This window comes from Peromyscus eremicus, chromosome 3, assembly GCF_949786415.1.
Source record: "Peromyscus eremicus chromosome 3, PerEre_H2_v1, whole genome shotgun sequence".
NCBI classification, from domain to species: domain Eukaryota; kingdom Metazoa; phylum Chordata; class Mammalia; order Rodentia; family Cricetidae; genus Peromyscus; species Peromyscus eremicus.
Genome location: NC_081418.1, coordinates 72469401 through 72491462, shown reverse-complemented (window position 1 = coordinate 72491462; position 22062 = coordinate 72469401). Strand labels below are relative to the sequence as shown.

The window sequence follows — 22062 nt, the reverse complement described above, 5'->3', positions numbered from 1 at the left end:
GGCCTAGGCCTGTGGCAGACCTTTGGTTTTTGACATTCACTATAAACAGAGATTGTGATACTGAATTCACCCATGGTGATGAGCCCACGGGGGATAGAGCTCTGGTGCCCACTCAGCAGACCTCGGTGCTTAGTATGTGCTCTGGAAATGCTTCATTCTCTGCCCTGGCTGTTCAAAGTTGTTCGCCTGAGATGCTCAGTGTGTTATATGGAGGGTGAGATGTTCCTTAAACTTACTTAAATTGAGTTGAATGTGTGAAAGTTAGAGTATAGCTGAGATGTTTTTATGCATGTGTGCAAGAATGAGATTATGTGTTTGTTGTGGGGAAGGTTGGGCAAGTCAAGTAAATATACAACAAATTAAACAAGAAAATCCTCTTTTTATAAAACCTCTGATATTTGTGAGAGACGTGATATTTGAAATTCAAAATATATATGCAATTTAAGCACACTAAAAATATAGATTGGGTGGCTTCAACAAGACACGAACCTTTGCAAATGTTACAGAATGTTACTACAACAAGAATTTAGCAAGCCAAAAAATCTGTCAGCTGGTAGGCCAGTGAACTGCTGTTTAGCAAATTTATATTCATCCAACTGGCCTCAAATCAACTCTCCTGGACCTTTTCTATTCTGGCCTGGTGATGAGGAGGGAGTTTGCTGCATGCCAGAGCCACAGCATGCTAGGGAGTCATTACTTGTCCCACTTATTTTTGGACTTTGTGGTAATAGAATGCATGATTGATTTTTCCCCTTATCCATGTTTAAGGTGACATAAAATCTACAAAATGATGAGAAATAGTTTTGTCTTAGTTTACTTTTCTAGTGTAGTAAAAGAACATGACCAAAGAAAACTTATGAAAAAAGGCATTTAATTGGGGCTTGCTTACTGTTTTAGAGCATGAGTCCGTGATGGTGGAGAACATGGCAGCAGACAGATAGACATAGCATGGGAGCAGTAGCTAAGAGCTTACATCAGATCCACAATCAGGAGGAAGGGAGAGAGAGGGAGAGAGAGAGGGAGACAGAGGGAGAGAGAGGGGAGAGAGAGAGGGAGAGAGAGGGAGAGAGAGGGGAGAGAGAGAGAGAGAGAGAGAGAGAGAGAGAGAGAGAGAGAGAGAGAGAGAGAGAGAGATTGGGTGTGGTATGGATTTTTGAAACCTCAAAGCCCACCTGCCCAGTGATACACCTCTTCCAACAAGGCCGCACCTCATTATCCTTCCTAAACAGTCCACCAACTGGGAACCAAACATCCAAATATATGGACCTTTGGGGTCCATTCTCATTCAAACCACCATGTGTTTTAACTCACGTAAAATTAGTGTATTCCATACTGACTCCGGAAACATGTCTGTTGGAACACGGTCAGTTTAGAATTCCTTTCTTCATTTTCTGACTATACACATAGAGAGGTCATTGTGGGGAGGAAGCCCATATGCTAGGCTTGCTGAAGTCTGTGTTCAATTCCTGCTGTTCATGACCTTTTGGCCTTGGAAGCTTGGTCATATAACTTGTCCTCTTTAAAATTGTTTGTCCACTTGGAAAATGATAGTCCTCATATCTACTCACCAAGTTGTGGCAAAGGAGTTTCTATGACAGAGTTTGGCCTACATTTCTACTCTTCTCCTCTAGACCAGTGCCCTCGGGATGTAGGAATCTGTGTCATGTGGGACCATTTCAGAACTCTGGAGGAGGCTCCCTTGACTTTCCTAGCCTGTTTCCTTTTCAGGGACGGCTTGCTTACTTGCCCAGTTGGTAACAGTCCTCTTACATGTTATACAGGCAGATAAGGGTCTGTAGCACCAAGGGGACAGATGCCACACTGCCTTGGGCACACTGGGTACAAGGGCAAAGGGGTTGAAGAAGGCCTGCTATGAAGAAGCCCAGGAAGGTGAGAGTTTGTCAGAGACTAGTCAGCTATATTAGACACTGGAGAACTACCCTAAGGGGTGCTCTGGCTATCACAGATGCCCACAAACCCTGTTTCTTTTCTTTGCCATAGAGACTGGCACTGGGAAGGCAGAGGAGTGGAATACCCAGCTAGAAACCACAGAGAAACAGGCAGGTGCTGGAGAACAAGGTAAGTAAGCCATGTTTCCAAATTCCCTAGGTGCTCTTCCTAAGTCTGAACTTGAAGCAGCCCAGTGGAGTGATGAAAACTAGAGACGAGGTGTACTGGCGCCGACTGCGGGCACTGCAAAGGAATGACTGGAGTCCTCATTCCTGAGCTTCAGTCTCTGGTCCCTGGTGCTGGTCAAGCAGGGTCCTGAGGACCTTCCCTATCATTCATGGGTTCTCAAGCTCCTGGGACTGAGAAGTGTTGCTCTCCTGGCCAGCTTTTGGGCAACACAGGGAGCCTCATCCAGGAGCTCTTTGAGGTCTCTTTTTGTGGGATGATGTCTATCCACGGTGCGACATCTCAATGCCCTCACGGCCAATTGCATCCTGGTTTCCAGGCTACATTCATGCTCGTACATCCTCCATCTTCTGCCAGATAAATGAGAGATGCTCCTCTCCTGGTGAGAAGCAACCATGGGGCCTCCAGCTTGAGCAAACTGCCTGAGGCGTATCAACTTCTACTTGCTCGCTGTTCCTGACGTGCCCTTCTGTGCCTTTCTGCTGCCTTTCTGGGAAGTCATTGTCATGAGTTGTGTGCTGTGGACGTTTGCTGTCAGGTGTCTGTCACTCACCACCCACCCCAGTGGTACTGCTGTAAGCTCAGCTGGGTGTGCTCTGGCCAGTGGGTGGGAGATGAGAGGGAAGTGCCTGTGTTTTCCTGAAGACGATCTTGATGCTGTTAGGCAGAGATGGCTCAGGGAATGTTTGTAGGGAGAACCTGGTGACTCCATTTGGAGCATGGAGTCAAGGGATTTGGTTCCTTGATCAGTACACTATGCACAATTTAGTCCTAGCTCTGATGCCTGGACTCTGTTGAATGCTGCTACAGACTACACTATCTAATTGTAACCACTAGGGTAGTCTGTTTCTCCTTCTGACTCTATCTTTTTTTTTTTTTTCTGTAAAAATTTCCACTCTTACAGGCTACACTGTCCAATGAGTTGCATGAAAGTTTACTGCAGTGAGTTGTGTGAAAACAACAGAGCTGTGTCTGGCACGGTTACTGCTGATTTTTCCTTCTTTTTTTATTTTTAATTTTTTTTATTGAGCGGTCACTATGTGCCAAACATTGTCCTAAATACCAATCACACTGAGTTCATTTAGTGCTCACAACAGCCCCACGAAGGATGGTTCGTTCCCATGAGGATGCAGGCAGAGTCCAATGTCATGAATTAGCAGGCTGCTTGAAGAATATTTGTGATCTCCCGATAGCATCCCCATATGAATGAGATGAAAATGACTCGAACTTGGCTGAGGAAGAAGTGACATTAATTAAATCAAAGAGGAAAAACAAAACAAAACAAAACAGAAAAAGAAAAGAGCAGCAGCTTTCTCCTGCCTCTTACCACTCTTATCTGCAAGGGAGAAAAATGCAAATGTTATCTTTGTGTCAGGAAGTGGCCCTGGCTGGACCACTACACCACCCCCCACCCCCGGCCTGGCTCCAGCCACATCCTGAGCTCTTCACTGTCTTCTCAGAACTCTGCCTGTGGGCTGGCCCATCAGGATTATGAGCCACCAAAGCAGGGAAGAAAGAGTCCTCTTTGATTCTGACCCTGCCTGAGCCCAGCAGGTTGACCTGTAGCTTTCACTCTGGGTACCCTTGGTCTGTTCTCCTTTCAATTCTTCTAGACAGTTGTATCTCTATCCCATTTCCTTAGAAGAAACCCTTTTGTGAGGCCTGGGAGCTTCACATGGCTACCAGGGAAGGTCTCCTGCGTGGCTGCTGGCTTCTGGGTGAGTCATCTCCTAATTCTTTAGGTTTCCTCGTCTCTGTTTGTGTAGCAGGGCGCTGATAGTGACCATTGCCAGGGTTCTGTGTCATGCTGGAGATGTGAGCAAACCTACCTCATGTGCTTGGGAAGATGAGTAGCAGGGAGGCTTGGGGGTGCCTCAGGCCTTCTTCCTTTTAGGGACAGAAAGGCAGCCAAGTTTAGGGGTGCCGTTCTGTCTTCTAGGTAGAAGTGGGTGGGGAAGGAATGGGAGCTAGCCTCTGGTCTCTCACTAGGACCCATCTCTTCCTTCTCTGCTTATTTCTCTCTCTGGCCTTTATTTTAAAAGGAGGGAGTTGAGAAAAATAAGAGTGGGCGGAAGGGCTGTTTTGCTGAGGATGTTTGAAACCTTACACCATCTCAGAAGACAAAAAGCAAGAGTGTACAGTGATGGAGCCAGGGAGGATGTGGACCTGGCTGTGTGGAGAACTTACTTCCACCTTAGGGAAGCTGGCCTGGGGTTCCTTATGTATGCTCTGGAAATGTTGTGAGGACTAAATGAGGCTCTCTAGTTAGAAGAGTCTGGCATAATGTGAAAGGATACTAAACGGGGCTGGTTGTGGCATGGAAAGGTCAAGGTCACAACAGAACCCAGTGTTAGTTTTCAGAACTTTATTAAGAGTGGGGGTGGGGGATGGGGGTGGGGGGGATGGGGTGGGGGAGCCAGGCCTGAAGAGAGAGAAAGATGGTGGGGGAGGGAGGGAGCAGAGCAGAGAGCAGAGAGAGAGGGTGGGGTCTGCATCCAGCTTTTCAGGCACAGACTGTGTGACCACACCACGTATGGTAGTGCCCCCTGATGATGTAAGATGCAAGACCCCAGCTACGCATGTGCAGGAGTGGGATCCTAACATAATGACTAATGAAGGAAGTTCAGACTTTAGTCCACTGAAATAAAATGACAACAGACAGATATGAACAGGGAAAACCACAGAATGAGCATGGGTTACAGAACACAAGAGACCTTACCTCAAGGATCCGAAGACACAGGGTCAGTTACTCATTTTTTATGCATAGGTTGGATGATGCATAGGAAATCATGTAGAAATATGGCCGGACCTCTAATCTAACAGTAGACTCTGCTCAGACTGTTCGTCTGGATCAGTGGTTCTCAACCTATGCATAATGACCCCCTTTGGGGTTCGAATGACCCTTTCACAGGGGTCACATATCATATCCTACATATCAGATATTTATGTTAAGATACATAACAGTAGCAAAATTACAGCTATGAAGTGGCAACAAAAATAATTTTATATTGGGAGTCACCACAAACGGTTACAGCATTAGGAAGGTTGAGAATCATTGGTTTAGATGTTTTGAGGCCATTTTGTGCAGCCTTCCTCCCCCTCCCTCCCCCTCCCTCCCTCCCTCCCTCCTTCCCTCCCTCCCTCCCTCCGTTCCTTCCTTCCTTCCTTTCTTCCTGGTATAGACAGGATTCTTCTGTAATCAGGGTCATATGACAGGATCAGACTAGGAAGTCAGAATTTTTGGTCAACCCTCGCACAGAAAATCCAGGGAAAGTTCGGGTACTGATTCTTGGGTTGTAGTAGTAGTCCTGGTGGAAAGGACTCCTGGTTTCCATGATCAATTCTGAGGAAGAGGAATCCTAGTTCCTGTGACTATCAAAGGAGGGCAAGGTGAGAGACAGGAGACTGGGAGGCAGAGAACTGCTTCCAGTATCTCTACTCAAGGAGGTTACATGGTGCCTGACAGACCAGAAACAGACAGAAACCGCTTCAGCCAGTGGCCCCAAATGGGACCACAGTACAGACCTTAGCAGGAAGCAATTGACACTGAAGAAAAATCTCACAAGAGACCACTGGTTTGTCTTATTTCATTTAATTCCTGATTGAATTAATACCCCTTTACCCTTTTCTGCTCTGTATTCTTTCCAAAATGTGTCTTACATTTCCATATGCAACACAGGTCTATTGACCGGTGGTTTGCTTGAGTTGCCGAGTGTTTGAATCAATCCCATAAGCACATGCTAATTGCCTAGGGTATTTGAGTCAGTTCCTTAAATGTGTGTGCCTAGTGCTAGCTGTGTGTAAACCCTATTGTTGTGAAGAATGGCCCTGAAATCACAGGAAGATAAAAGGAACTAACTCACCTTCCACTTCCACTTTTTTTTTTCTGCTGGCTTGAGAGCATTGTGAAGGAAAGTTGGTCCCCAGATGTATGTGCAAGCACTTAGCGCAGTGGGAAAAGTACATTCTGGTAACTTAAATACCTGACAAATGCATCTGAGGACTACACCGTGGAGACTCCCACCTGCTGCCAACTATAACTACTCTCTTTTATCATGATAATACATTCTCCAACTCTCTGGCAAAGTTTTTGGGCAGAAGTGTAATCAACATCTGGAAAAATTTGCTTGTGATTCTGAGACTTCAGTCATTTGTCAGTGTAGAGACTGTGATTTCCCCACACAGTAAGAATTTGTAATTCATGATCATAATTTAGAACTTTAGTCACACAAGTCTGTAAGTCCCACAGGTCTTTTAGTACCAGCTTACCTTGTACGAGGAGCACGCACACCTAATGGCTTGTTAATTACTGATGCAAGGTGTCAGGTGTGTTGATGTGGCAGTAAACATCTCCACTAGGCAGTGATGTAATGCGCAAGAATGAAGCCCCGCCCCCCCCCCCCCCCCCCCAAAGCAGGAGCCTAGAGCATTGAGATGACAAATGTGATAACCAAGGACAGTCTTATCCTGAGGCACGGAGGATAGTTAGAGTACATATTTGACACGGAACACTGACTAATTTCTGTATGTCTTCCTTGTCTTCTTTTTCATAATGCTGGGGATTGGACCTGAGGCCTTGTAAATGCTAGGCAAACATTTCACCACTGAGCTACATTGTTAGCCCTCCAATGTCTCTCTAAAGCCAATGCCAGAAACAGAATATTCATGTATTCATTCATTCATTCAGTAAGCATTGATTCACTATCTATATGGGGCTATGGATCTTGCTACATATCTGAAATACACAAATGAACAAAATAATTATAAGTGCCAAGAAACTTACATAGTCCAGTGAGAATATGCTTTGATCTGGCTTAAGATGGGTTATTTCAATATTTAGTTTATGTAATAAAATGTTTAAGAACACAAGCTGATACTCATATGGAATGAAAGCTGAGTGGGGAAATACTGGGATGGTAAGGTTGAAATGGTGAAAGGGATGGGAATATAACAGAAAGGAGGAGGTTTGGGTTGTGTAACCAACACTAAGGATATAAAAGAAGACATATACTACTAGTTTATATGCTAAGTAAAAACAATATTTAAGGTCCAGTGAGATTGTTCGGCAGGTAATACTTGCCACACAGATATGTGCAGGCCTGACAACCTGAGTTCAGTTCCCAGGTCCCATGGTGGAGGGAGAGAACAGAGTCCGGCAAGTTGTCCTCTGACCTATTTATTTTATACATTAAATAAATAAATTTTATTTATTTATAAATAAAATAAAACAAGATTTTGAAAGAGTGTGATACAAGATATCTTACACGGGTGGATAACACCCATCTCAGGAGCCATGGATAATTGAATGAAACTGTTGGTGTCTGAGGTGAGTTACTCACATCCTTATGGATTGCTGATTAGAAAGACCCCAAAGGGTGCCCTCCCCAACACAGACTATTGCTATTGCTCTTGGTTGTACACTAGAAATAGATGGTAAGACCCTATTGCAGGAGGCACTATGTACATTGGTTGCAGGACCTAGAGAAATCAGGCCAGAGCTGAACTGTAAGCTCCCTCTCTCTTGGGTAGCATACATAGTGACAGAGCTTCTGTGCAGGCTGTGGGAGTCGAAAATCACCAACAATCTTATGTACCTGTGACTCCTGAAAGCTATAGACCAGTGTCCCAGGCAAGACGGTGCAACAGTGGCATGAATGTTGTGGGGTAACCAATCACGTTCTCTGATTGGATTTGAGGCCTGCTTCACAGGAGGGTATTCATGCCTGGTACTTCAAACATACTGCTCAAAAGTTCATACCTGGGAGGTCATAGATGCTAGAAGGGAACTTATTACTTTTATTTGGCTATTTTAACACGGGATCAAAATGTCTTCTAAGTATTTATCTTTATATCTATAGACAAATGCTTCTCTCAGCCTTTATTGGAGAAGCCTTTCTTTGCAATGAGTGATGGTAAATGAAGAGAATTTGAGCTAAAGGGGCCGAGAATAAGTGAGTGTTGTGTGCTCAGCCCTAAGCAGGACAATTAGATCACTGCTTCTGAGGCTTAGGGAACATTGCAGAAAAGAGGATGGAAATAATATAAAAGCTGCCTGGTAGAGTGATAGGCTGGGAAGTGCTCTCTTCTGGACATCACAAACTCATGGCATCCTCAGCTGCCTTTACTGGGAGTACCCATGACTGGGCCTGTGATTGGTCAATCATGGAGGACGGAGGAGGGGCTAGTGGTGGATGCTGGGGAAGTGTAGTCATGGTCTTTAATTGTATACCCACTGGTAAGCCCACCATGTAAATAGCCTTGGACAGACTCAGTAGGTCATAATGCAAAGCAAAATGATGTGATCATGGAAAAGGGACTTGTAGGGAGGAGCGGGAGCTGACAGGGGTGGAAGAGAGATAGATAGGAGAGGGTATGGAATAAGAGTGATCAGAATACGTTATCTACATGTATAAAAACTGTGAAGGAATAGATTTTCCTTAAAGAAAAACCAATAGAAGAAGTAGTTAAGTCTCTGTGTCTGAGTTGATAGCTAACTTTTAAGATGTTTCTTTGAGCATAGTAGGCCACATGTGTTAGTTACTTTTCTGTCATCATGACCAAATACTCCACAGGAGCAACTTCAGGGAGAAAGGGCTTATTTTGACTCAGTTTCAGGGGCATTTTCTTTTCATCGTGGTAGCCAGATGTGGGGCAAAGTCTCATCATGACAGGCCAGGAAACAGAGAAAGTGGCTGGAATCGGAGGTGAGTTTAATCTTCAAAGGCTCCTAGTGGAACCAGTGAAGCCAGTTAAGGGCCACCTCCTAAATGCTCTATAGCTACTTCAAAATAATGCCACAAACTGGGAACCAGTTGCTCACAATACAAAACAGGAACCTGTGGAGGACATTTGAGATTCAAGCCAAAACAATACATCAAAGAAGAAATCAAACTACAGCTAATGTTTCTGTGTGGGGAGCCAGTGGAGCACAGTGTGTTCGTGTTTATAGGAATTAGGACAAGCTTGAACTCTCTGGCTCTCAGAAGTTAGCTATGGTTCCAACACCAGCCAGTAGTTACTAGCACCACTCTGATTTCATTCCTTCCCCTTCCTTCCAGCCCCATCTCCTTTTTAATTAATTTTTATTTATTTATATTTTTAATAAAATTTATTTATTCTGTGCTTTTTACATCATGTATCTTGATCCCATTCATTCCTCATCCCTTCACTCTGCCCTCTGTTCCTACACTGCCCTCCCCAATAAAACAAAATTCAAGAGAAAAAAAAATGAAGAAAATAAAATGAGAAAAATTTTAAAAAAGGAGGAAATTAAGTATCTTGTCACAGAAGCTTCAGTGTGACCCAAAAGTCATGCTGTACACCCCTTTGTCCACACATCTCTACTTGCAAGTGTTCATTGCAAAGAGTCATTGGTCTGGTTTGAGGCCCCTAGTTTCTACTACACATTCAATGCTGGGCCCCTACTAGGACTCTTCCTGGACATCCCACTGATACCCTGAGTTGTGGAGATCCTGCAGCTTTGGGTCTTCGGGTCAGAAACAGTCCCTTCACATGCTCCAGAAGATCATAGATGGGGTGGATGGTGGGGCAGGCCAAGTCATAACCCTGGGTCTGGGCCTGGGCAGTTGTAGGGTTGGTCCACAAGATGGGAAATGGAAACAGCCCTCCCATGGTCAGAATTTCAGAGCTGGTTTGCCTATACCTGTGCTAACCATGTTGGCTTTATTGTGCTGCCCTGGCGAGGTGCAGGGCCTGCACTCCTGAGTGTTGCAGCTGGTGGGAGTCAGGGACAACTCTTCCACTCTTATGATTCCAAGGCTAGCTCTCCCACCTGCCCCAGGTGTTGATGGGTGGGTGGCTCTCATGTTTTAAATTTGCAATTTAAGTATTTTTGAAGTACCAAGCAGGTAACACACACACACACACACACACACACACACACACACACACACACACAGAGCCCACTGCCCATCTGCCACATTTGATCCAGGGGAGGCTGGATTAGCAAAGTTTTTCTCTCTGGCTTACTTTCTCACTTGCCAGGTGACTTTTTATCACCTTCCTATTTTTCTTAAATGCATTTTTAAAATAGTAGAAATTACTGTAAGTTATTTCATAGTTTGTTCTTTTTCCTTCACATTTTGTTCTGACATTTTCTTCCAAATACCAGCACTCCTATTATTGCCGTCGTCATCAGAGACCACACCCAGTGTAGAAAAGTTGGTAATTAAGGAACACATTTGCTATCTGCTTTGAGATGAATCACTAGCTTAGAACAAAGTTCTTTGAGATCAATTTTCTTTTGAGATCAATTTTAGATCAAAGTTCTTTGAGATCAATTTGGTTGCCAGTGAGCAGCTGATACCGGAGAACGTATCTGTTAGAAGTCATTCTGGCTAGTATCAACGTCTCCTCCGTGACAGCAATCCCCCTTTGGACTGCCTGCTCACCTCTGCTCTTTGGGTTTCCAGCCTTCCTGGTGCCCTTGATAATTCTGTTGCCAAGGTTGCCACTGAAGTGAGTTACTTTCTCCAGAGATTTTAGCACCACACTGGGAAAATCTCACGGCAAGTTCCCCCTTCTTTGTAACGGGAGGCCTGAAATGAGACCCAGGTGCTGTTAGGCACCGAGCCTGGTACAAGCAGCTTGACCAAGGCTGGACATCTGAGAAAGCACGTTCTGTCCCCTGGGACTGAGTGCAAATGTTTACTGGCTTTGCCCGCTCTGTCATCCACCTGGACCATGTGGGTTGCAAAACTTGGACACTCTGTGTTCCAACCCCCTGCTCCCTGGATTTTTGACAAGCATCTTTGGAGAATTTCCCTGGCCTACTAAAGGTTATATACTGAACTTCACTCTCCTGTTTTCTTTGCCTTTTCACAGCCTGAAACTTTGGTATTTTCTATAGATCTCTGTGTTCTAGTTACAGAAAAAAGAACTCTATGGCATAAGATGATGCAATATACAGCCATTACAGTTTTGGCTTTCTTTCTAAGGTCAAGGGTATAATGCAGTATTAAAGCTCTTTATATGATTAACTAGTAATAGGACACGTATAAAAGTCCTGTTATTTACAAATAGGAATTAATTTATGTTAAGGTGATGGGGTCAGGTGCTTTGGTTTGGGGGGCTTAGAGTTAAAATTCAAAGTTTAAAATCTGGTTTGGAGGTCACATTATTATTTCAACACTTAGGTTAAAACCTACCTCTCCACCTGGTGAGTTAAAAGTCAAATTCAGTCAACAGGGTGGAAGGGATAGGGTTTCAAAAGATGTGTTTACAAAACCTTTTCCCCCAACCTAAATTTCCTGGAACAACTTGTGGTTTCATGTGGTGATATGACTAATTTCTGGTTATGGGAATGTGGCGGTAGTGAACATGATTCTTTCATGCCTAGACCCTAAAGCCTTCCACATGCCCATTCGCCTCTTTTCTCCCTTCCTTCTACCAGCTAGCTGTAGAGGATCCAGGGAGGGAAGGATACCCAGCCCCTAGGGGTTAGCGTAAAGCTTTCTCCATTCCACTCTGGCTTTGTGATAAGGAGGATTGGGCCACTGAGACTTTGAATGCTTGCTATAGAGGTTAATGGAAAAGACTAACAAAGGATGTGCAACTGGAGGTCCTCAATAGATGCTAGTACTTTTTCTTCGGGTTCCCAGGAAGCAATGCCTGAATCCTCTCCAGGCTGTTGACAGTGGGAAGAGTTTATGGGACTTGTCTAAGATAAGCCCTTGAACAAGCCAGGAATCAGGTGAGGAAGTTCCATGTACCCATTACACTAGCTTTTCCTTCCCTGACTTCCAACTACTTTCCTGATAGTTTATATTTTCCATTAAAGGCACCTTCTGCCTCCCACTTCTGAGAGGAAGCCTAGGTTGCAAATGTTTTCCAGCTTTCCTAAGATGCTGTATGGCTTCATGGGGCAATAGAAGTTTTTTCTTTATTCTAAAATTTTGTTCTGAATGATGGGAAGAGTCATTGGTGTATTTTAAGTAGAGAAAGGACAGTACTAAAATTTTCTATTTAGAAGATCTCCCTAGCTGCTGGTTAATAGCTTGGAGTAGGAATGCTAGCTGGGTAGAAGTTATTGTCACAGTTTCTGTAAGAGTCAGTGGTAGCCTGGACCCAGGGGAGAAGACAGGAAAGGTATGGAAAGATGTCAGGTACCCTGAGACAGAGGTTCTGACAGGACTTCATGGATGTTCTATGAGATTGATGTCTGATGTGGACAGCAGGGTGTATAGGAGTGGCACCAGCAGAGGTGGAATTTGGCTTTGGTGCTATTCTGAGAGTATTATGGATAGAAACCCAGAGCTGATGTATTATAAAGAGCTATTGTGTGAAACCCGAAGTCAGGAGTCCAATCATTGAGCTCTGAGTTTGTCGCAATTGGGACAAAGAAGGGCCCCTTTTCCAGCCTTCACAGAGGTGCCAGACTGGCCCTGCAGAGACTTTTGCCTTGCTGAGTTTGACCCAAGGAATGCTTGGGAGCTTCAACCAGTCAGGTGATAGATTCTCCTCCCTTGGGGACAGCTGGGGAGGGTGGTAAAGGCTGGGCTGGCCTGAGAAAGTCTATGAAAGCCTTTTTCCTACTTTGTATTCCAAACAACTCTGGAGGAGGAACAGGAAGACAGAGAGTTCCACTTCAAGGTATCTGCTGCTAAGGAAGGTGGTCTAGGCTGAAGATAGGTGTGTGAAAGCCAGCAAGAGGGCACTGTTCAGAGCAAAGAGAGCCAAGTGGGAAGACAACTGATTCCTGGTCAATAGGAAAGGAATTGTCTGTGGACAGAAGGAAAGCCAAGGACAAGCTGAGCTCTGGAAGTCCAGAGAACATTTCCTAAATGCTACGTAGTGCTTCATCCTTTTCTAGAAGTATAAAATTAAAAACCAATGAGCAACCCAGACATGATGATGCATATCTGTAAATCCCAGCATTAAGGTAGATGAGGCAGGAGGATTGCCATTTCAAGATGAGCTTTGATTGGCTTTTTTTGAGTGTCTTTCTATGTATCTTTTAAAAAAAGTATTTATCTGTTTAATAATTTTTTTCTTGAGTAAATGTCTCTCTCTCTCTCTCTCTCTCTCTCTCTCTCTCTCTATATATATATATATATATATATATATATATATATATATATATATATATAATGTTGGCCTTGAACTTGTAATCCTCCTGCCTCCTCAGGCTGGGATTTCAGGCGTACACCACCACTTCCAACTTTTGAGTTCTTTATAAGGCCAATGTGCTAAACCCTTTAAAAATGTAATAGCCATCTTTAGCTTGCAGGCTTTATAGAAACAGAACAGGGTGGACTTGGCTTTCAGACAGTTATCTGGTGACACCTGCCCCAAGTGAAAGGACAGAGGATTATTGCATTTGCTGGGTTGCCTTGGCTTGGTTTTGCTTGTGTAGAGTCTTTCTTGAGGGAGCAAGCCCAAGCTTCTTTTGCTCTCAGACTCGAGTGCATCCTTTCACGGCTTACGGCAGCATTGGGCTTTGTCTGGTTTCGTTGGTGTGAGAGCCCTGCGCCAAGAAGGCTGCTTTCAGATCTGAGACAATGGATTTAGTAATTCTGTAGGTGTGCAAACTCTAAAACCAGAGAAAGAGAACGATTCTGGGGAGAAAAAGTTTTTAAACAGTTCTAATTGTTCAGGCAAGTTATTTTTAACCACACTTAGGTAAATGATCACGTTGTTATTATTTTTGATAGATTATATTTCAAGAAGCTTTTCTGTTAAATGTGATTAAATATCATTTGAATTTCACTCACTCAGAGAAAAATTTCCATCACTTTAGGCTCCCCCCCTCCCCCCAGATAATTTACTATGGGAGAGATGCTAACTCAGGTATCCTGGTTCCTTACTTCAGGACTTTTGTTGGCATGAAAATAGGAAAATGTTTCATTTAAAAGTTCCAAGTGTGGAAAATGAGAGCGATTAGAAACTTTAAACTGGTTGCTGTGTAAAATGCATGCAATATACGTAAATACATAAAAAAATCCTCTTGTAAAATTAGTGGCTGAAACAACAGTTATTGTCAGGCAGAAGAGTTTTTCTCAGTGTCTGCATGACCTTGGCTGAATGCCTGTACTGTTTGAGGTCTGACCTGCCTCCTCACTTATCTTCACTGGAAGAACTGGACAGTGAGTCTGGGAACTCTGAACATCTTTAGATCATTTCACTAGTGGCAGAGTCAGATGCCACACTCAGGTCCGTCTGCATGCTTCTTTCACACTTGCATCTGCCAGACATGACTGTTACACGATAAGGATTGTGCCATGACTCGGATGCACCCCTGGTTCTGGTGAAGGGATGGACAAATTCTATGAAAACTGAGGTTTGCGGCCCCCCCCCCCCCCCCCCGTTGTCTTTACAACTAATTATCTTGCCATTAAACTATCACAGTGAGTGTGGCTCTAGGTCTTCACTGAGAGAACTTGCTATTCAAGTCCCAGCTATGATCTGACAAGACAAACTGGTTTCTTTAAAAGTACATGGTGAATCAAGAAAGACTAAATTTCCGAGGTGTGATTAGCCTGGGCTCAAGGGGTTTATTGGGTCCCTGATCTACTGTCCTCTGAAGTCAACTGAAACTACCTAGCAACACACTTGCTGGATTCTTAATCTTGGTGAGAATTTGTTAATGGTGACACATTCCTGCTCAGCAAACGAGGCTGAATTAACCGTAGTTTTGTGATAGCTTGGGTGTGGGAGAGGGTCCCTCCGTGGGACTCCGTGGGACTCAGCTGTGGTCTTTGTGTATCTCCAGCGTGTGTCTGGTAAACGTGATCATTTTAGACATTTGGAAAGCCCAGCGACACGTGCTGTGGGTTCACAAAGAGAACCTCCTGAGTCCCAAGTCTGCATCTTTCTCAAGCCTTCCTGCGCCCCGGTTCCCTCTTCTGTCACTAGAGCCTTAGCCACAGGATCCTTGAGATCTCCACCTCCACAAATCCCAGGAGTCCATCACACGTGACAAACTCAAATTTGAAGGGGGTGGGGAGGTAGGCGGTTCGATATGGGTTGTTTAAATTAGGTTGTAAATTGCATGTCTTAAGGCTTTCGTGTTGAAATGATCACCCACAAATGAGTTAGTTACTTTGGTAATTATCTTCTGGCCAGGAACTGCTGAGAAGTACTATTATTGGGGCTCGGGGCTAGTCCGGGGGACAGCTGTGGGAGGAAGTGGGCGTGGCAATCGCTCTACTTCCTTGTTTGGAGTAAACTTGGGCGTCTGACGGCTGAGGTGTTGGCTTCTCCATCTCTTGTGTGCTTTGGGGGAGCTCTCCACTCTGCCAGAGAAAATACACCTAGAAAAAGCACGACGTCAATCCCTGCCATTCCCTCGGGGTCCCCCAACCTCCCCCAGCCTCCAGAGAGCGAAGCGCGCAAGGGGCGCGGCAGCCCGGGCCAGCCCACAGCCGGCTGTAAGCAGCCCTGCCAGTCCCCTGCCGTCGCAGCTAAAGCGGGTTGGATATGGGACAGTGGCGGGGACGCAGGGACTCTACCGGGAGCCTTGGTTGTTAGCTTCCAGGTCTAGGTGCCTGCAGCCGGCGTGAGCAGCTCATAGCCAGCGTGGGTCTGCGGTGACAGTGCAGTGGAGGCTGGGCACCGGCTCAAGCTGGGACCCCGGAGGCACAAGCCATGACGGACGCCAGCCACAAGAAGGAGGGCTTCAAGAAATGTAGGAGCGCCACTTTCAGCATCGATGGGTACAGCTTCACCATCGGTGAGAACTTTGCACTCGGGCCGTTTTTGGCGTCCTCGCACACCCTTTGGTGGCGGTGGCCAGTTCTAAGCCGGGAGGAGGTGGGCATGGGAATCTGGGTCGAGGGTGCTGGCTGGAGGGAGCGCTTGGGAATTGTGACCTGCTGGGGGAAGCCCAGATCCAGCTGTCCCTGCTACTCCATTGCTCTAGCTAGCATCCCGCTGGAGTCGATTTTCAATTACGCGTCTCTGAATGGCTCATTCCACGCTGAGATTTGGGTAACAAGGTGTAGAAGAGGATGGATAGAGATGGATGGAGACACAGATGGAGATAAGAACGAGGAGGAAGAGGAGTCAGAAAAGACCGAAGGGAGTGGGCAGACACGGAGAAAAAGGCATAGACCACCCAGTCAGAAGTTCAGGGACCGAGATATGAGGACAAAAGACGGAGAGGAGAGGAGAGCGCACTAGAGAGACCTAGAGCGAGGTCCTTTTAGAGTCCTGAGCTCTCAGAGGCTGGTTGGAGACAGACAGGCAGGTAGGGATGATGTATATCGTGACTGGAACGTTTCAGAAAACACTGGGGTGTCCGGGAGCTGTTTGTTGGGAACTCCCAGTGGTTTCTGTTTTTCTCGTGCTCCAAACTGTTCACCAAGAGGAGAGAGACAGAAGGGGCTGAGAGTATCCTCAGGTTGCTGACCACAGAATTCACTTGTTAAGAGGCCAGCATTGGAAGAGGTCCAGTCTCCATAGTTTTACTGAGTTTCTGTTGTTTTGAAACAACTTTTCAAGGTCTAGCATCTTTACCCTCTTGGGAGCTGGGCCCACCTGAGAGGTGGAGATAGCTTATGGAGCAGCTTCCTGATGGAATGTTAGCTTTGGCTAGCAGCAGGCCTGAGGCAGGTGCGCAGATGCTCTTCAAAGGTTCTTATTTAAGCAAGCACACAAGTGAACGTGACCTTCAACCTGATCTTGACCCCACAACATCTTTGACAATGAGAGTAGATGCTATTATGCTTTTGGCTCCACCTGCTTGGAGATACATCTGGGAAGTGCTGGAGCCAGGAAGAGACCAGTGATGAGGAGCTTGTCTCTGGGTCACCTGTGCTCCCAATGAAGTGCCCCAGAGTTTGTGGAACAGGATAAACATGTGCTCTTCCCCCAGATATACCATGTCACACCAGTCACACACTTCCAGGTTCTTCCTGCAGCCAGGACTGCCGTTCCCCCAAGAGGGCATGGAGAAATCATGCCCATCTTTCAGAAGCTTGCTTCCCTTGCTGCCTCCTCCTCTCTCCATCTCCATGGAAAGACACCCCCACCTCAGACCCAGGAGTGCATCCCCAGAGCTGGCCAGCTTAGAATCAGCTGGTGGGAGCCTGTGGGTAGTCCTCACTGTGCTCTGTACTCCGAGGATGCTGCTTATTTGCTTTACCCTCTCTAGAGGCCGTGGTCTGTGCTCAGGGAAGGTTCTTAGAAGTGAATCAAAAGTTTCCAAGGTCAAAATTGTCTCATTTAAAGGTCATATAAATTTCAGTTTTCTTGACTCCAGTAGGAAAACTTTCAAAAGCAAGTTTTAAATTTTACCTGGTAGTTGCCATCAGATCTTATCCTTCAAACAACCATGTCTTACTAAGATATCTGTAGGATCTTGGTATGATCCTCCTCCTTTCCTTCCCATTAGGGGAGATGGTCTAGCAGAGCCTTATAGTCTGGTAGTCAGTAGGTCCCCAAAGTGAAGCAGCCTCTGTGAGATGAGAGCTATAAACCTCGTTCATATTGTTGGTTTCTAGCTTTCTCATCTCTTCGTCTGTCATTCCCTCCTGTCAACAAATGTTTATTGGATTTTACTGTATTAAATCATATGATTTAGCACAGTGCCTGCCACATGACAAAAATTCAATAAGCAGTAATTGTTGCACTTATTCAAGATATTAAACTAATATATGAGTAGTTTATGAAGATATATAGACTTTGGACTTATATTCAGGGATTTTACACTCAGGGTTATATGCTGTGTCCACAAAAACGTGTTATAAACTAAAAAGCAGTAAGTGTGATAAAAACATTTTAGATTTTTAGGCCAATATAGACAATGCAGATATTCAAAAAGGAAAAAAAAGAAATCCACCTATTATATCATTCACTGCTAAATGTTAATATTCCTTGTTTATACTTTCCAATGCTTTGTTTTTTACATAGACACATTTTTAACATAGTGTTTGGAAATCTCATATTCAATAATATCTTATTAGTTTTGCTTTCTGCTCTATAAGAAATATTCCCTTAACCAATCTCCTGTTGTGGGCTACTTAAGCTCTCACTTTTCTTCATTATGGGCAATGATAAAAACAAAACCCTTGAGGATATCTAGGGATACTTCCCCTTATTAGTAGGTGCTCTATTTAAACATGAGTGTTTTCAAGGTGATAGAGCATGCAAAATACTGAAGGAATAAAGAAATAATCTCATCTGCCGAGTGAGCATTAACAATAACGAATCCACTTTGGTTTTTGTGTACTTTTAATGGTTACACTTCTAGAAGTGCAATTGCTTGATTTTGCACTTTTTTAGGGACTTTAAAACGTTTTGCTCAACTGCTGTCTGGAAAGAGTTACTATTTATGTTCCCACTACTAGTGTATCAAAGTCTTTACATCCTCTCGTGAATGCTGGACACCATAGCTTAAAAAGAGTTCTAGTTTGAGAGGTGGAATGTGGCACCTCAATTCAACAAGTTTTACTATTTTGTGAAATTAATTGCTTTCTCATTTTCCATGACTGTTTTTCATTTACCTTGGGGGAAGTTATCACTTATTAATTTAAAACCTATTAATTGATGTAGCATATATTGATTATACATACCATATTATTATATGTTAATTACTTTGATATACCATGTGTTAATCATATAACAATTATATAATTGATATGAACTAATATATATTATATTCACACATACATTATGTATGTGTATATGTTACGTATGTGTGTTTTGTCATATATGTGTGAAAGCCTTTCAAGTGCATTTTCTCAGACATGTTGTTTTTTCCAAGCACGGCCCTTTTCCTTGCAGCATCAGTATATGTCAGTCAGGATATATACTGAAAATGCTGCTGGCTTACCTTGTGCTTCAGCGGGATGGGCCAGGGCACCCCCACTCCCACCCCAACCATAGTAGAGAATCCTGAGGCGATCTGGTGGCTCCAGATCACTCCTTCTTTTGGACATCTGACCTGTCATAGGAACTGCCTCTTTTTCTAGTCTATTAATTTGCAAAAAAAAAAAAAAAATTGGGTCCAACGATCATGCTAAAGGCATTTATGTGGCCCCTGAAGACTCAAGAGATTCTTCTAGGAAAATCTTTAGGGATAAGGGAATTTTGGGGTCACTATAGATGCGAGACATGAGCCACCCCTGTGACAATGTTGGGAATACCTCTCAGCCCAGAAGATCCCTGTCCTTTCTTTGGGGGAAGGCATACTTCCCTCCTGGTTCTCACTAGGCCTATGACTCTCTCAGGAGAGAAATGCCCCAGGGGAATCTGGACAGACATGGCACTTTCAGAAGTGGAATTGCCTGGGGAATGGATAGTATCCTGGTTAGATATTTGTCAACTTGATACAAGCTAGTCATCTAAGAAGAGAAAACCACTATTGAGAAAGTGCCAATCTGTAAGGGGCATTTTCTCAATTAATTATTGATATGGGAAGTCCAGCCCCACATGGGTGGTGTCACCCCTGGGCAAGTGGTCCTGAGTAGTGTAAAGCAAGCTGAGCAAGCCATGGGAAACAAGCCAGTAATCAATGTTCCTCCATGGTGTCTGCTTCAGTTTCTGCCTCTAGGTTCCTGATCTATTTGAATTCATGCCCTGGTAGTCTAGTGATGGACTGTTACTTGGTGGTATAAGATGAAACAGGCCCACTCCCCAGTTGTTTTTGGTCATGGTCTTTTACCACAGCAATAGAAACCCTAACTAAGATAGTGAAGGGAGGCCAGAAGAGTTGAATATTCTGTGGTAAAGGACAGCCCTGAAGAGTAAGGGCTGGTCTTGAACACTGGTAATATTCGTATGAGCAAGCTTCGGAGGGTTGGACTCCTAGAGCCCCTGAGCTACCCTGTACTCAGATTGCAGATGTTCTTAGGAACTGATGTCAGATCTGAATGAAAATGGGCTCTGTGTAGACAGAGTAGTTGTGGGATGTGGACTAGACTCTCCACTAGTACTTCACTTGACGTACTCCATCACTTTCCACAACTCTGAAAGATGATAGCTCGTATGGTCCCAGTTCTACAAAAAAGAAGTTTTGAGGTGAGGTGATTTTCTAGAAGTCACATAGGAAGGAAATGACAAGGTTGAGATGAAACCATTCATGCCCTGCCTCTCCCACCAGGCTCTTCTCTACACTTCATGCTGCCTCCCACACTGGAGGTGATTTCTGCCTGGCTTGGAGGCTAGCCTACCATTAATGAAGAGAGATCCAGGGGTTTGTTAGGCCTATTGAACCAACTCAGACTCCAGTAAGACCAGAAAGAGCCAGGGGCTTAGGTAGTATACTCCCTTACTCTCTAGAAGATCATGCAAAAAGACTAGGGCTTGCAAGCTGCCTGCCATTAGGTTTCTAGTCTGGTTCCTGGGTTCTCAGGTAAATGACTTTGTGTTCTCTTCTATGATTTGCTCAGGTCGTGGGCATGGATGCATGGTTGAGAGGGTCTGGACAAGACAACAAGTGGCATATTTAGGAAGCACTATCAACCTGTCTTCCACCTGTAGGACACAGTTGGGCCTGTGACTGAAGCCTGTGATAGACTTGATTAACCTTGACTGAAAGCCATGTGAAGTCCATGTGTGGTTGGCTCTGGTGCTGCACTTGGGAATGAGCATTTGAATGTAAAATGAGTGGGAGGGTGTGTGGGGTGGAGCAGGATCTTATTATTCGGACAGATTTTTCTTGTCTTCTGGAATTTGAGTATCTTTTGGGGTTGGTGTTAAGTGAACTTCTAGATCCTTACTCTCTCCTGCAATGCAAACAGATCCTTCTTCCTGTGAAAGAGCTTTGTCTGCAAAAACACAGAGACACCTTTTCTTGTTAAAGTATCCTGTGTGGCTCACTTGATCCCTTTCGATAATGCCCACAGCTCATTTTTCAGATGAGAAAATGGGAGTTTCTCCTCCCATTTTCAGAAGGAACCAGTTCAAGTGTAGGTAGGAGGATGTGAAGTTGGAGAACCTGTAGCAAAGAAGCTGCTTCCATCAAAGATGGTGGTGTGGAAATTGTAGTTGTATACTAATGTAAAGTCAAGAGAGGGATGCTTCCTATAGCAACTGCTGCTGGGCCCCAGCCCTTGATTTCTTCCTTGTATTGTTCTTCAGGAAGAAAAGCAAGGAGTCCTTAGATGGCAATCTGAGGCCCAAGAGGCAGGGCATGAGAGACGCTGTTCCACCTTTGGATTGTGGGGCCTGTGATCCAGAGCTGAGGGGGAGAGGTCTGCTGGTAGATCCCCCACCCAGAAGGGACAAAGGGCAGCAGGGTATTAGGGTGACTTGGTTGCCTCCACTGGGAGTAGAGGTCTCACCCCTGCACAGGTTGAGAGGCTCCTCAGCCTTGTGCGGCGCGTGTAGCTCAGGTCTTTCTCAGCCTAGATGGAGCTCTGTGCTCTCTCTTGGCCTTGTCTACTTTCTAGCTGTGCGAGTGTGTGTGTGTGTGTGTGTGTGTGTGTGTGTGTGTGTGTCTGTCTGTCTGTCTGTCTGTCTGTCTGTCTGATCCATCCCAGGACGTTTGGGCTAGCTTGGTAAGCATGGCTGAGGGAAAGACCCCAGGGAAGATAGAAACTAAAATACAGAATCATCTCTTTTTTATGACTTTTTTTTATTTAAAGTTCTTTTTCCTTTTACATACCAACCTCTGTCCCCCCTTCCTCCTCTTCTTCTCCTCCCCCCACATCCCCTCCTCATAGGGAGTAAAGCCTACCTTGGGTAGTCAACACAGGCAGAATCATCTCTTGTCTACAGGGTACACATTTCAAGATCCTCAGGGGAAGCCTGTGACTACTTCCAGATCCTATGTATACATTATTTTTTCTTTAAAAAATATTTACTTTTGAGATTATAACTTCCTCCTTCCCTGTCCTTCCTCCAAACCCTCCCAGATACTTCTCATGGATCTTTTTCAAATTCATGGCCTCTTTTTTTTTTTATTAATTATTGCTGTTGTTGGTGGTGTGTGTGTGTGTGTGTGTGTGTGTATGTGTAGTTATA

At 44.7% G+C, this 22062-nt stretch overlaps 1 protein-coding gene across 3 annotated transcripts in view; it reads left to right on the top strand.

Annotated features, from left to right (window-relative positions):
- The first annotated feature begins 15342 nt into the window (after positions 1–15342).
- Positions 15343–22062, top strand: part of Pde1c (phosphodiesterase 1C) — a 375343-nt gene continuing 368623 nt past the window's right edge. For all 3 annotated transcript variants that reach the window (XM_059257885.1, XM_059257883.1, XM_059257884.1), the window contains exon 1: positions 15343–15826. In XM_059257885.1, the coding sequence (XP_059113868.1) occupies positions 15742–15826 (85 nt within the window). In that variant the 5' untranslated portion in view covers positions 15343–15741. The remainder of the gene's footprint in view (positions 15827–22062) is intronic.